General features: G+C 36.9%; 1 protein-coding gene across 1 annotated transcript; it reads left to right on the top strand.

The window, feature by feature from the left end:
* The first annotated feature begins 2767 nt into the window (after positions 1 to 2767).
* On the top strand, positions 2768 to 15758 carry LOC129277632 (neuropilin and tolloid-like protein 1). Its single transcript, XM_064115250.1, has 8 exons — positions 2768 to 2818; positions 5105 to 5266; positions 6317 to 6565; positions 7186 to 7242; positions 7874 to 8007; positions 8847 to 9075; positions 9845 to 9961; positions 12880 to 15758. Exons 1-8 carry the CDS (start codon positions 2776 to 2778, stop codon positions 13434 to 13436), a joined length of 1548 nt encoding a protein of 515 aa, XP_063971320.1. The 5' UTR covers positions 2768 to 2775; the 3' UTR covers positions 13437 to 15758.
* The last annotated feature ends 623 nt before the right edge of the window (positions 15759 to 16381 follow it).

Raw genomic sequence — 16381 nt, 5'->3', positions numbered from 1 at the left:
ATGTAGATTTGGTGGTTTCTGATGTTTAGAATGGAATATGGTTCTTGTAGTGTCACTTTCCTCATGATGTCTGTGTAATGTAATATCATTTTAACTAATGATGATAATATAGGTGTAGTAACTAGGACGTTTAGTTCTTGATGAGCTTAGATAGACGTTTTAAAGTAGTTTAGATGTTACATTTGTTTATTTATAATTGATTTTAACATGGTGGTTTTAACATAAGAATCCCTATAATTGGGTTTCGCTCCTCAATAGCTCCCAATTCAAGGCTTATCATTGGATTATATAATAAAATATGGTTAAACTGTTAAACATGTCGTAATTATATACCTACACGTACAGCACATAAGACTAGGGGCATGTATCCTTCGTTGTGGTATAATTGAGGAACTTTTTCAAGTTTTACCTTTCTATTAAACTAATAATTGGTCAGTTCACGATGTGTAGTCCAAAACTTTTTTAAACGATTCTTGTGCAGGCCTTTGCCTAGAATTATGGACATCAATTTTACTCACTATTATCATCTGTTTATTATCACTCCTTTCAAGACGTGAGCAAATTGATACCCAATTGTAGAGAGTTTTGTCAATTTATTGCTTTGAAGCTGACCGGCTATATATTTATTACCTTTTATTTTTGCAGTCAAAATACGCAGGTTAAAAGTCATCAAGAATCGTAAAAGTGATTTTACAGGTTGACGAATTATAATTGAAAGACTACTTGTTTGTCTGAAGGAAATATCTTTGCAACCTGTTAGTAGAAAACATCAAATATTAACTCGGACATGTCAGGAGCGATGTAAGAAAGAAGATTAAATGGCAATATTGATATCACCTTCATTCAAAATTTACGATTTCGTGTTGAAAGTGCTAGAATATTCATCAAAGTAAAATAACGATAAGGTTACCTTAAAACCGTATTATAATTAAAAATATTTTTTATATAGATATTTCTTTTATATTTTTATTGAGCTACTACCGTTGAGCAGCTTTTAATTGATATTGAAATATTTTTATTGATTGAAATCGTTAATAAGTGGTTGCTTACGAATTTGAACGCACTTACGTTGAAAGAGCGAACCAAAATGCAAATTTTCGACATGGATATTTCACTGTAATGATCGATAAGATGTTTATAGGTAACTATGGATTTAAGTCGGCCATTGCTCTGTTCGGCCGGTCAGTTTTAGGGAGGAACGATAATGTATGTGTATTGACAGAACGCGGGAAACGAAAAGCCCGCTAACGAATTTCAGCCATACATCTGTGTCAATAGTATGGCAACCACCACAAACTTCCTAGATGGAAACCTCGTGACCTTTAAAGGAAAAATCTCGTCTTACAATGAGAATTTAATTCATTGTATACAATTTTGAGAAAACCATTTCAATTCAGTCTTATTTTGGAGTTGTTTTGAGCACAACTGTCCCATATGGCAATTTGACTAACTATTCTAAAATCTCTTTTTTTTTTTCAAAAACACATTCAATACAATTTCTTCACAGATATAATTATCTTCTTGATACTATAGAAAGCAGCTATTCCATAAAATGAATAATTCATGATTTCAAAAAATTCGGTACTAAAATTAAACAATGGTGAATTCGAATTCAAATATACATAAATTAGGGGAAAATGTTGCGAAATCTGATTTGGGGAATTTGCCATGGGCAGAATAAGTAATACTGTCTATTGAATTACGAAACACTCCTCTGAGCGTATCTATTCTTCATGTTGTTAATGTTATTGACATAATATGTCACTCATTAAAACAATATTGCGCTTCTGAGATTGATAGAATTGATATTATTCTCATGTTTGTCGTAAATCTTCTGTCGATAATTGCTAACATTATTTTGCCAAAAGGAACATCAATGCGAGATAGGGATGATCTTCCTAAAGGCTCTTTTCAATGTTTAACTTATTTTAGACGGAGTTTGTTTTTTTACGGCGTGGTTTGAAATCAATATAAGAGCGGTTCGACAGATTGGATGTATACCGTTTCCCAACGCACTTTACACGATCTATACGCTCGTCATCTGCTTGACTAAATTCTGTTTAAATTGTATTAAGATTTCCCCCAGGTTGCGGCTGTGTTTATCTGAAGGGGAAAACTGATGCATACATCTACTTTATAACGTGCCCCCTGCATTGCCGTGAGCACGCAGCCGGGGAGAAAATGGGGGACACTTTGCATATACCATATAAAGCTCCGTCAGGTCGAGCAAATGGCGGTATAGTTTTTGTCTTATGACCGTGAAGGTATTAGAATGTCTGGTAATGTGTTATTGGGCTTAAGGGAATGGGCGAATGGCCTATTAGGGTTCGATATTCTGAGACCGCCGATGGTAATGCCATTGAACGGAAATATTCACTTAAAATAGTTGTTATATCGTGGAAAATAATGCGGCCAATGTATGTTTTAAAGTAGGTCAGTTATGACCAAAAAATATTTGTCCACATGGCATAATATTTTCAATGAAGCACTATTTCATGCACATCGAGATCCATCAGATCATCAAGATCTCCTGTGATGTAACCAAAATAAGAGAGATAAAACATTAAAAGACAAAAGGAAAATTCCCTTGTTTCCGCTCCCCCACCGAAAAAAGCTCCCACTTTTCTCCCCTAAAGCTCATTTGTGGACTCAAAGTAAGGTTTATAGAATGATGGTGATTTCGAAATTATGACAAATTTGACAAATTTATAAATTGTATGAATAATGTTTTATCTTCTTTTTTCTCACCCATATCCTCCTCCCCTTACAGTTCTTATGGTATTTGTGACTGTTACAAGCTACGGACAGGAAGGAGCAGGTATGTTATGAATACGAATAGAAATGACTTATCCGAGAATTCCTTTTCACTTACTTCCCATCTTTCCATATGCATGCCGCCCATCTCTTTATCGTTTCCCCTTTATCTTACACAGAAACACACACTCCCTCACCCACGCAATATACCATACACCATCATTTTCCTATGCAATCGTCCTCACACACACAAACACACCCTCACACGCAGGGACATACTCAAACACACGTTCACGCACACCCATTGAGGCACACATCACTTTAACAAAATATAAACACACACACACATCCACCCTCATTGGCCTACAAATTTTGTTGTTCATAAAATAACTGTAAACAATCTAAAAAAAGGCCTTTATTCTTTATAAGCCTCTTTGCAAGTTGAAAGTAATGAACAAAGTGAAAGCGTCCTACAAATATTACATAACATGAATAAACCTGGATCATTGAAAAATCATAAGTATGACAAGGATGAAAAGGAAGAGATACATCACTCAAGGAAGCCTACAAATAATGTTTACTGAAGAGAGTAGCAAACTCAATTAACAGAAAAGTTATGGAGAAAACATATCATTATTACTGCCCTGAGCATGGATTTCTGCAAGGCCGAAAAGGAGTTTTTTTCTGTCCATGATGGGTTGAATATTATATCAAGTAAAATTGTCATTAAAGGCAGAACCATCGTTTTCATTAGATATGTCGATCGATCTGGAGACCATTTCATGACGGTGTTCAGGTGGGTGTTTCACAAAGCCGTTCGTAGAGTTACGTACTACTTTACGAACGACTGGAACCTGTTCATACATGCAAGGCCAATTACAAAGGGATATGTCATGTACCATAAGAAAGGATCACCAGTCGTTCTTAAGGTTATTTGTAACGTAATACGAACAGCATTATGAAACACCCACCAGCAGATACAAGTAACGTAACAGTAAAACAAGTATGTTTCTCGGTCATCTAAACGGAGGAGAATTGTCAGATCTGGAAATTGATCAGACGATGAATGTTGATGAAACGCTCCCCGTAAATAAAGATGGGCTTAGTGAAATATGTTACAACTTGATATAACTTTGTTTGGAAAAAAAAACACGACTCACCATTGGTATCTCTGTATGAGAGTGGCATGGAATGAATACCTGTTCAGTTGGTTTGTTTAATTATCATGTCGCAGCCTCAGCTGCATTTACAAAGTTGAAATCATCAGCATTTGATAAAAAAGAACACTGTATTATTCTGTATTTATATTAATAGGAATTTCATATATTAAATAGATCCAATATTCTTACTTCTGCTATTATTAAATTAAGACTTTTAACGTTTCACATTTCAGCCACCATACATGTACCTGTCTTTGCTTGCAGATATAAATTTATGGCTATTCAGCTACGATCTATCAATTTAGGCATTAAAATATGACATCAAATGTGATCAATATTCGTTAGCAAAAAGTATTGCTGGTAGAGTAGTGTCATTCCACAGATTGAGCAAATAAAGCAAGATTGAGTGTATTGTTGTTTATATCTATTGAATAATTATATTCCCTATTTTACCATAAAAATTTATGTCGCATAAGTGAAATCTGGTTGATATGTTCTGGATGAAAAGAATAAATAATCTATGTTGATAATCTGGGCCCCGTCTTACAAAGAGCTGCGATAGATCCGATCAACCAAAACTATGGAAAGCCAGCATTGTCATCATCTAAAATGCACAAATATCAAATATATTTTCTAGATATGATGTACAGATATGAAATATAAATTTCATACATTCACTGTTTTCTTGAAGTGTAGTTTGGCGCTTGAATTCTCCACTTAATACATTTATATTGCAATGATTTTTTTTAAATAGCAGAACGGATACCTATTTTCTCAGAAACATTTTAATTTCTCTACACAAATAACATTATAGGCTAATTTATCATCTATCATTTATACCAATAGTTATCTGGAAGGGTATATCTTAAGCCTAGCCATTTATAACACACAGTCAATGAGAGATGTTTCTAAGCGCTCCATACTATTACCCTGGTTTTTACACGGCTACTCTGATCGGGCTCTAGAGTGTTCAAGGAATTTCTAATTTTCTACCGGGCACGCATTTACTTTACCTGGGTGGAGAGTGGCACATGCCTAACCAAAGGGCGCTAGTGCTGCGGTGTGATCTGAACACAGGACCTTGTGATTCAAAGTCTAGAGACTTATCCACTTAGCCACCATACCTCTACATAAATGACCACGGATTTGAAGTTAATCATTTTTCACTTTCATTTTTCATGAATATTTAGCTGATGATGGACCGAGATTTCGATTCCCATCACCGCACCGTTACGACCTTGCTACATGGTGTGAGGAGAAGTATTATCCATACGAAAAGGACGGGATGTTTGCAAGCCCAAACTATCCACTAGATTATAACAGCGATGAAGAATGTGTCTATAGATTTGAAGGTATTCATTTCACCTTTAAAAGATGTAACTCACTCTTTATTCAGTGTGAGCTCGTTATTTTTTTGTTCATTTGCATAGTATTTTTATACTACGGAGCCCCTAAGGTGACACGTTTTTTTCCACGAGTAATATATAATTAAAGTCATAAGTCGAGGCAGCGAGTTAGGAAGAAAACATGTCGTGTCACCTAAGGCGCTCTGTAGAATAGAAATACAATTTACATGAAAAAGAAAAATCAACCGCTCACATTGAATAAAGAGTGAGTTCGAGGGAACGAGTTAGTGGCCCGTATTCTGAAGTCGGGTTTAACTTAAACTCAGATTTAAAGTTGTGGTTTAAGTATGGATAGCCAACTGTTACATAAATCATTAACAGTAGAGATATCATATTTCAGCTCATTTGGCTCTCAAATCATTCATAATTGTCTAGGAAGTATACAAAAATGATTGTATTTACCATCGATGAATCAGGAAAGAGCACAGCAAACATAACAAACATACAACTTAATAAACAATTTGACACTTTTGGCTTCCCATAATTTTAGCACAGAGTTAGACCATGGTCTAAGTTAAACCTGACTTCAGAATATGGGCCACTAACTCTTGGTAACTAGTAAGAAACAAAAATCAATGTCGTGTCACCTTAATGTCACCTTTCATCTCAACTGGTTATGTATTGTTTTTTCAATAATGAAAGATGAACGTCAAAATAATACTAAATTATAAAATCATTGATTTTCCCCCAAATCTATCAAGTGACTTCACCAATCAGCATATAGATTTATCAAACCGTTGTGGCGGACATTTGATAAAGGTATATCTCAACCCCGATCATGAATATATAATACATAATCTAATTTACCCTGCACACACTTAAAGTCACAAGACTAACATAAAATTGAGCAAAGTAAGTGAGTGGCGATCCTATTTTTGACAAATCAAATTCATTTTATAAAATCCAAACAAGTAACCTAAAAGTATGTACAGCACTCTAAATCTTGATGATAACATCTTGGCATTGTTCAAACCCATTACGATCCTCTTTGACTAGCTGCCGAAAACGAGGTGATTGAGCTGGTCTTCTCTTCAACTTTCAACGTAGAGGGCTCAGCCGGGTGCGAGTACGACTACATCGAGATCCACGATGGTCGCTATGGTTACTCCCCACTCATCACTCGTGATTGTGGTAACGTTGCTCCTCCTCGGATAGTGTCCTCCGGAAATCATCTTCTTATGTTTTTCATCACCGATAGTTTACTGGTAGAGCAGGGATTCGCTGGGATATTCAGGTATCTACCAGGTAAGCTAATGGTGAAAGTTCTATAGCCACTGGAATCTTGGAAAATTTAAGATTAAGATGCTCTGCTCAATTCATTTACTTTAAAGACATAAATTACTAATATACCTCGAGAGGGATATGGAAGTGATAAGAGTGAAACTGTATATTTGATTAGCGAAACTCTTCGCATGTTGCTCAAGTTCTACGCCATACCTTGGATAAGGTTAACAATTTATCCCTTTTAAGATAAATGTTTAACAACACTGTTATCGGGTCAAATTTAAATGGATAACTTTTTCTAAAGACAAGTGCACACATAGTTTACAAACTTACATGTAGCATTTCCATTTCTTTGAATAAAGGATAAAAGGGTGGTGCCGTTGCCGAGTGGTCTAAGGCGCCTGAACTGACTAGACATCTGCAAGTCCGGGGTTCGATCTCCAGACACGGCACCTCTGCCCGGCCGTGAGCATGGCTTTTAATCGACAAAGCGCTTTTATCCCCAAATGAAGAACTTGATTAGCTATGGTCTATGGTTCGCTATGGTTTGAATGATATTGTGTTAATTTTATCGTATACTTGTTTTTTCATAATTCTTGAATTACTAACACAACGAGATCTTCGTGACATTTTTTTTTCAGCTCCAACCAAACCCCAAGCAACAAGTGTTTCGACAAGAAGGACATACGGACCTGAAGGTAAGCTTGGTCTAAAATGATTACATTTATTTGCTAATTTACTGACGGAAAATATAACTTTCTTTAGTAGAACCAAGAGGAAACTACAGATTGAAGCTGGGAGGTCAGGTGCTTTTATGTCGTATCCATCCAAATCCAACGATTAGGGTTCGAATCATATTACAAGAATGATATACATTCTGTAGAGTTAAAGTCACAGTCAGAACAAGAAGAACTTGAGAGCATGAAAGGGTTTTATCCATTTATATTTTACTTGAAGTATTGATGTTTGCATCGTGGGACAGTGGCCTTCTTGGACGATTGGAAGGGGTTCATATTCTGGATCTAAAAGGAGCGATGTAGATGAGATTAGGAGAGAGATTCCATCTTTCAAGTGGAATATTTTTTCTTCTTCCTATAATGAAGCTGGCCGTGGCAGTTATAAATTTATTCAGCCATGGATCTATTCCAAGACCGAGTAAGGTTTTTCGGATAGCGACGTAAAACGATCGGTTCCCGGATATAAATAATTACACCTGACTGATACACGTTTGGAAAAGCCTGGGGTTTGATAAATATGGTAGCTATGGTAACTTTGCCATTATTGTTTCCTTTAAAATTAATGAATTTTGACATTTTTCTTTTCTGGTAGAATGTTTCTTTTCGATGGACGGTTACGATGGTGAGATCTCAGCAGAGGACGTGTTCAGGATACTAGATGAAGATAAGAGATGGCCAACCAAAATAGACTGTACGTGGGAGGTTACTGTCCCTCCAAACAACAAGGTCTGTACCCGAATCAGAATTATGACGTCTGAAACAATGGGGGAAGCTTGATATAAATCCCCCAAAAAATAATAGAAAAGAAAACTGAGAATATTGTGGGAAGTTAACTGTCCATCCAAAGAACAAGGTATCCACCAGGGTCCCGTAACACAGAGGTTAGCGATTAATCGTACGCTCACTTTCACGATTGATTACATACATTGTAGCCAATTCAATCAATCGTAAAAAAAGTTCTACAATGATTGCTAAGCTTTGTGTTACGGGACCCAGATCCGTCATGAGCAGGGCAGTTGACAAGTGGCAAGGGTTTGAAATGGATTCACACATTATACGAAACATAATTTGGATCACAAACCATATTGTAAATGTCATTATTATTATTGACAATTTGAGCTGCTAGAAAAATGTGAATTTCTCCATTTTTTTTCCTTACGAGTACTCACTTTAAAGTATTATGGGGTGTATCTCGATATGACTAGTCAATAATTGACGAATATAAATCCGGATCTCCGAATTTCTCTGTCTATCTATCTATCTATCTATCTATATGTCTGTCTGTCCGTCCGTCTGTCTGTCTGTCTGTCTATCTATTTATCTTTTGTCAAACAAAAACTGTAGACATCCAAAGATTTAAATTGAACACTGTTGAATATAATTTCAATTTCGGAAAAAAATATTTACCACTGTCATTTCTCATTTATGAATTATACTTTGGCCTAACTTTATAAATGAGCGACTACTCCTGAAGGCAAAATTATTTGATCAGGTACTACTGTATTTGTTGTTGTACTTCTTTTTTGGAAAAGTATAACATTTTACCACATTTCTCGTCTCTCTAGATAATGATAGAGTTTGCGGAGTTCTCGCTTCACTACGTCAATGAATGCTACATGAATCAGATCATGATCTATGATAAGTATGCTTGGGATTTGAAGCGAATGAAAACGTTTTGCAGTACCTCGGCCCCATCTATCATGACAACAAGTAACAGGGCTTTTATCCGCTTCCAGGCCAATACTGGCAGCGTCAAGAACTTCTGGAAGGTCATCTATACAGCTTACCGAGATTGTAAGCAATGCAGATTCTTCTGATTCTTTCTGAAATATAAATTAGCTATGAATAAAATCGAAGTTTTCTTCCTTTTAAATTATTTGATATCACCATAAAATCCTTTTCATAACTGTAACGCTATTGAATATAAAATAGGACAGACTGATTTTTTTTTATATGAAGAAATTATTTTGTTAAATTTTTATTTCATTGTTAATTGCCTTTATCAATCATAGTTCTATCAAGTAAAAGAAAATAGGATTGATTCAAATCCCAGCACAAAGATATCATGTTATTCCAGTTTTTCAACTATATCGTTATAAAAAAAAATTATGTAATCCTTTGGGAGATTATAATGTTACAGAGGAAAATAAAGCTTGGTCAATAATACAAATCCTCTCGAGTGTTCCTGGTGGGACAATGATTATAACATAAGGAATACTTTATGGCGATCTCTGTCTCCGCCTAAAGAGAAAGTTAGATTATTTTGTTGGCTCAGTTGGTAGAGCGTCCGTCTCACAACCGGGAGGTCAGGGGTTCAAACCCCGGCCGCGTCAGACCAAAAGACGTTAAAAGATGGGAGTTGCTGCTACCCTGATTGGCGTTCAACGATTAAAGGGATAGAGCCTCGTCGATCTGGCGCTGCACAGCGGCTGCCGGGCCCACGATCAACTGGGCAAAGCAAATTTTCGGAGTATTTCATTTCATGTCTATTTTCGAACAATAAAATATGGATTTTCATTTTTGTTTAAACCATTTATAATATGTGAAATTCTCTGTTTTACAGACGAGTGTAATGAGACAGCATCGTTCACATGTGGTGAATATATGTGCATCAATCGAGAACTTGTTTGTAATGGAAGACAGAACTGCTATAACATGGCATACGATGAAGCCGATTGCGGTAAGAAACAAAGTCCAATAACTTGAAGATTCCTACAATTCTTTTTCCCTCATGTTTCGACAGTATCGTTGATCCGTCTGCCCTTATTTTGCTTTCCTAATTTATTGTCGCTGGCAAGTCATTTTATCGTTCTATCTCTTCACCCCACTTTACCCCTATGTTTTACCCACTAGGTCTTAGTTTGTCCCATTATTCTATCTTTTATCTCCAGAAAGTTTATAACTCATTACTCCTAAGTTTTAAATATGTTTATAATTTGTATGTACTGTATCAAGCCCCGACACATCTTTTGTTTCATTCTCCGCTCATTCACTACAAATATTTCTTTTCGCCCTTATTTTCAATGAGCGTAGTATTTCTTGGCCCAGTGTCTTGTTACCTCCATGTATCTGTTATATGAGAACTCTATCTCGTCACCCTTATGTTCTATGAGTTTTCAATCTCGTCACCCTTATGTTCTATGAGCACTCTACCTCGTCACCCTTACGTTCTATGAGCACTCTACCTCGTCACCCTTATGTTCTATGAGCACTCTATCTCGTTTCCCTTATGTTCTATGAACACTCTACCTCGTCACGCTTATGTTCTATGAGCACTCTATCTCGTCACCCTTATTTTCTATGAGTACTCTGTCTCGTCACCAATATGGTCTATGATCACTCTACCTCGTCACTCTTATGTTCTATGAGCTCTCTATCTAGCCACCCTCATGTCCTATGAGCACTCTACCTCGTCACACTTATGTTCTATGAGCACTCTATCTCGTCACACTTATGTTCTATGAGCACTCTACCTCGTCACCCTTATGTTCTATGAGCACTCTATCTCGTTTCCCTTATGTTCTATGAACACTCTACCTCGTCACGCTTATGTTCCATGAGCACTCTATCTCGCCACCCTTATTTTCTATGAGTACTCTGTATCGTCACCCTTATGTTCCATGAGCACTCTATCTCGTCACCCTTATTTTCCATGAGCACTCTATCTCGTCACCAGTATTTTCTATGAGTACTCTGTCTCGTCACCAATATGGTCTATGATCACTCTACCTCGACACTCTTATGTTCTATGAGCTCTCTATCTAGCCACCCTCATGTCGTATGAGCACTCTACCTCGCCACACTTATGTTCTATGAGCACTCTATCTCGTCGCGCATATGCATCATGAGCACTCTTTCTCGTCACCCCTATGTTCTATCAGCACTCTATCTCGTCACCCTTATATTTCATGGGCACACTGTCTTGTCACTCGCATATTTCGTGATCATTCTATCTCGTCAACCTTATTTTCTATGAGCACTCAATCTCGTCACCCATATTTTCTATGAGTAGTCTGTCTCGTCACCAATATGGTCTATGATCACTCTACCTCGTCACTATTATGTTCTATGAGCTCTATATCTCGTCACCCTTATGTTATATTAGCAATCTATCTACTAGACACCCGTATGTTCTATGAGAACTCTATCTCGTCACCCTTATGTTCTATGAGCACTCTATCTAGCCACCCTTATGTTCTATGAGCACTCTATCTCGTCACCCTTATATTTCATGAGCACACTGTCTTGTCACCCGTATATTTCGTGATCATCTCGTCAACCTTATTTTCCATTCTGTCTCGTCACCCTTATTTTCTATGAGCAATATAACTCGTCGCCCTTATTTTCCATGAGCACTCTATCTCGTCTCCCTTATTTTCTATGAGCACTCTATCTCATCACCCTTATGTTCTATGAACACTCTATCTCGTCACCCTTATGGTCTATGAGTACTCTATCTCGTCACCCTTATGTTCTATGAGTACTCTATCTCGTCACCCTTATGTTCCATGAGCACTCTGTCTTGTCACCCTTATGTTCTATGAGCATTCTATCTCGTCACCCTTATGTTCTATGAGCACTCTGTCTCGTCACCAGTATGTTCTATGAGCACTATATTTCGTTACCCTTATATTTTATGAGGACTCTATCTCGTCACCCTTATATTTCATGGAGACTCTACATCATCACCCACATGTTCCGTGAGCATTCTATCCCGCCAGCCCTTTGTTCCATTATCATTGTACCTTGCCATCGTTATATCATATGCTCACTCCATCTAGTCACCCGTATGTTTCATAAGCACTCTATCTCGTCACTCATTTATTCTATGAGCACTCCATCTTGTCACCCTTTATGTTCCATGATCATTGTACCATTTTTTCACAACTGTGTCTGTTTTTATCCGCAAGTCTTGTCACATTTTTATTTCACCATACTAACATTTTGGCTGTCCTATATTTTATACCTGCGTTATTTCATCATCTCTATTTTCATCAACACTTCGTCACCCCTCTACCATGTTTACCCAATTTATCCACATTGTGCTGCACCCGATCCATGTAAGGTAAATGGGTAGCTGGTAGGAATTAATTTTATTAAATGCGTGTGCGCTGTAAGTAATAACGGCTTCCAAGCTAAAGCAGGGGTAGCACATAGAGACATTATAATCATAATGTGATATGCGCTATACAAGTACTGTTTATTATTATCATTATTATTATTACCTCGACATTTCAATGTCTTGTCAATCATAGATTTATATGTCTCATAATAATTTATCTCGTCACCCCTTTCTTTCATAAACATAATTTATGTTCCTTGAACATGATGTGTTTATTTGGAATTTACACTATAATCTGTCGAAAGGATGGATTGATCATGTTGATGCTATGAAACAGTCCAGCTCTTCTAGATATATCGGAGACCATACTTGCACATTATGAAGACAATTGTATAGTATACCGAATCTTCGACTATCTTATATATTGAACCGCTACCGGATCAATTCTGTCTAAGGAGTGCATGATTTAATCACAAACAGTTTATTATATATCACCAGTTTGTAAGTAATATAATTATACCCTTTTCTCATATTAGAACCGGAGCACCCTACTTCGCTGCTAAATGGTAAAATCGACGCCGTTCTGGGATGCATGATGGCTATCATTTTCCTTGTCACCTTTATAACCATATGCCTAACGTGTCGTCATTCATGGTTACGAACTCGTGAACGAGCCAAGGCAATGTCGACGCGACGGAAAGCTGAAAAACAAGCTGTACAATATATGATGGACAACGAGGCTAACGCGGACGCACAAGAACTAAGTCCGATGGGGGAGCGCGAAACTACAAACTACACAGTATGGAACAAAAATAGTTTAACAGACGATAATTATGTTTCGTGTAATAATACATCGTCTTCGACCAGTCGCCATCTTGGGACGGGGAGAGCTTCGCTGACCTCACAAGTGAGCGATTACGTGGAACATATGATGGATAGGATTGGGAGTGTGCATGGACAAAGTAGTGGAGGGAGCAGCGAAGGAAAACTCACCCGAGCCAATACCAATAATGTTTGGACAAGACAATCATTTAGCGATCACCCCAGGACGGTTCACAAATATCCTACGAAGGATATACAAGTACATGTTTAAGAATTTCTCAATCACCTGTGATAAAGTTTAAGCTTCATGTGTGTATAAACCAAGATTGCCAAATCAAACATTAAGACAGAGAAAGAATCTTGGTTATCATTGCAATTTTGATAAAATGCAGCGAACTTCCACAGTAATCATCTCTTACCAAATATTCCTTCTATTTATCACTACTTGGTGTTGTCGTGTAAAGATTATATCCTCTCTTCCAGATCGTGAGTTGTTCGTGACGTCATCGGTGATATACCCTTATGCCAAACATTTGAAGCATAAAATGTACAGGTTGGAATCTCAAGGATAATATTGTCTTTGAGCTTGAACAATTATTCAAGACCATATGGATTTTTCATCGATAATAGAAAAACTGCTGTTTGTGTGGATGCTCGATATAAGACGCGCAGGATTCATGGAAAATCTATATGCGAATATTGGCAGATTTTCAAAATCTTTACATAAATTGTTTTACTACGTTGATGGCACACACTAAACGCTTGTCCTCATCAGCCTGTGTTTCCAAACATTCATTTGTTTCTGATCTGTGGAAACCAGATGAGAACTTGCTAGAGATAATATGTGATAAAGATGCAATCATTTCGATGTGCGGGCTATTACCTCGGGTTCACCTCAAAATTAGAAACCTTTATCTCTGGACCATTTACAACACATAAGAAACGAAGGTTAGGCTGTGAAGTCATTTCTTTGCAGGTACACTACTGGGCCCTGTTGCATAAAAGTTACTATTATGGTAACTTTGCCATCCAATGGTAACTTCAATGAAATCCTTTATTTTGATTGGCTCTTAAGCGTTGTTACCATGGTAGTTACCATTGGATGGCAAAGATACCATAATAGTAACTTTCATGCAACGGGGCCCATAGGACGTGTTGGTATTGCAACAAATGTTTTGATAACAGACTTCCACGAACAACGTCGTCCTGTTTTACCTCTTAATGATTTGAGCTGCATTTCTACTTGTCACCATTGAGCTACACTCATATTCCTGACACCATATTTTGGAGAGTATTACGAAATACCCTATCGACAAATTTTGGCTAACAAATTTGTTATTACACTGAAAAAACTCCGGTGTTGATTTAACACCAGCCCGGAATCTATATATGTCCACACCAGAGAAGTATTGAAACAACACCAGTTTGGAATCAAACCGATGATGTTTTGATACTAACTGGTGTTGTATAAACACTTCTCTGGTGTGGACTTATATAGATTCCGGGCTGGTGTTAAATCAACACCAGAGTTTTTGCAGTGTAGCCAACCTTATGCGATGGTTTCATTAGCTTTTAACAATTGTCATTGGAAACCATCAGCACACTGCTACATAGAATGTTCCTCAGAGCACCATTACAGAACAGTTTAAAGACGATTTCAAATTGACAGTAATAGATCTATATTCTTTTCATTTATGACTTTTTGTCCTTTTCTTACTCTTTACGACGCAGTATTCTGACTATTCTTAAGATGTTGCAAGGAGAAAACGCTCCGAAGATCTTGCTAACATACAGTTTCTAATTATTTTGTTTTCTAAACATACATCCAGTATTTATACTATCAAATCATCCAATCCTATTATCAATTTCTTCTCAAATAGTTTGCCTATGTCATGCCGAGGTATGAATAATCACTTGTTTAACACAACAATCAATTTTTTTAAGGCAAAAGATACACTGGTTTATGTATTATGCATGCAATTTTAACCTTTATTGAACTTGACGACATGATGCCCCCCCCCCCCTTGACGCTTCGCGCGATTTTTCCAGTTCACCGTTGCATAAGAGTTACTACTATGGTATCTTTGCCATCCAATGGTAACTACCATAGTAACTACGCTTAAGAGCTTAACTCCTCGAGACCAACTGTTTGACGTATGGGTAAAGAATCGCGACGCCACGTGACGTTTTGTATACGAGACAATGTCATGCCGAAAATGGATCATTTTTTAAGTGATGATTGGTGTTTAATATGCAAATATTGTTTTTCACGAATAAATTAGCATACTTCATTCATAATATATAACAAAAACATTATTTTAGGATTTTTTAAAATACTTGCTTGTGGTTTGTGTTGTAATAAATGTGAGTGCCAAATTTCGCGCGAACGGCTGCCGAGATCAGAATAGGGCATCATGTCCCAAGTCCTCAATACATCTCAAATAGATCAGTCCTTTTATTGTTAAGGAAGTTTATAGAAAAGAGTTTATGAATATCTAACTCCAAATATTGAAGTTAATCTATTGTTGGAATGTCAGGCTAACGGTTTACCTAATTCAATCTCTTAATGAAAGACATAATTCCAATACCTATGACAAAAAAAAATGATAAAACACTAAATCTGTAATAAACGTAAACCTATCTACCTCCCTCTAATGTCCTGTTGCAGATATTGAATGAATACGGAATCTGACAAGATTTGTTTTGCAAATTATGTGCACCTGCAGGGGTGCAACTGCGCTCAATGAACAGATGAAACTTTATGTATAATTAAAAGTGCATTGAGCTATATCTTGCATTAGGAAAGAACCCATTTGCTCTCTTCATTTAGCAGAATGCTCTGCGCCATTGACGGTTTATACGAACCCAACAGGTACAAGATTACACTTCGAATTGGACTTATATTATTGTTTGTTTTGGTACAAACTTACGTTTTTAATTCGTAGGGTTTTTCTGTTGTTACCTTTTTTTCTAATATTATTTGTGTCATGGAAGCTACAGAGCGAATTATGCCTATGTTTCAAAAGTGACACAAACCCTGCACCCCCTCCCTCCCTACCATCAGGTCCGTCTCTGTGAGACTCTCCCAAGTAGATGGGACAAAAAGGTGAACACTCCACCCGTAAATGTAGTCGCTCCTATATTTCTAAAGTATAATATTCATCATAATATTCATCATCGTGTACTTTGTTTATCATTGTGCTTCCTCCGTTAAAA

Source organism: Lytechinus pictus, unplaced genomic scaffold (assembly GCF_037042905.1).
Source record: "Lytechinus pictus isolate F3 Inbred unplaced genomic scaffold, Lp3.0 scaffold_25, whole genome shotgun sequence".
Classification (NCBI taxonomy): Eukaryota; Metazoa; Echinodermata; class Echinoidea; order Temnopleuroida; family Toxopneustidae; genus Lytechinus; species Lytechinus pictus.
Note: the sequence above shows the minus strand (reverse complement) of the source record. Positions and strands in the feature narration are given on the sequence as shown.

What these genes read in the sequence shown, in the direction of transcription:
- LOC129277632 (XM_064115250.1), top strand. Translation starts at nt 2,776, where the DNA reads ATGGTATTTGTGACTGTTACAAGCTACGGACAGGAAGGAGCAG. An exon ending in AAGGACATACGGACCTGAAG is followed by an intron (nt 7,243 to 7,873) that starts GTAAGCTTGGTC and finishes CTTTTCTGGTAG; the next exon opens with AATGTTTCTTTTCGATGGAC. An exon ending in CTATACAGCTTACCGAGATT is followed by an intron (nt 9,076 to 9,844) that starts GTAAGCAATGCA and finishes TCTGTTTTACAG; the next exon opens with ACGAGTGTAATGAGACAGCA.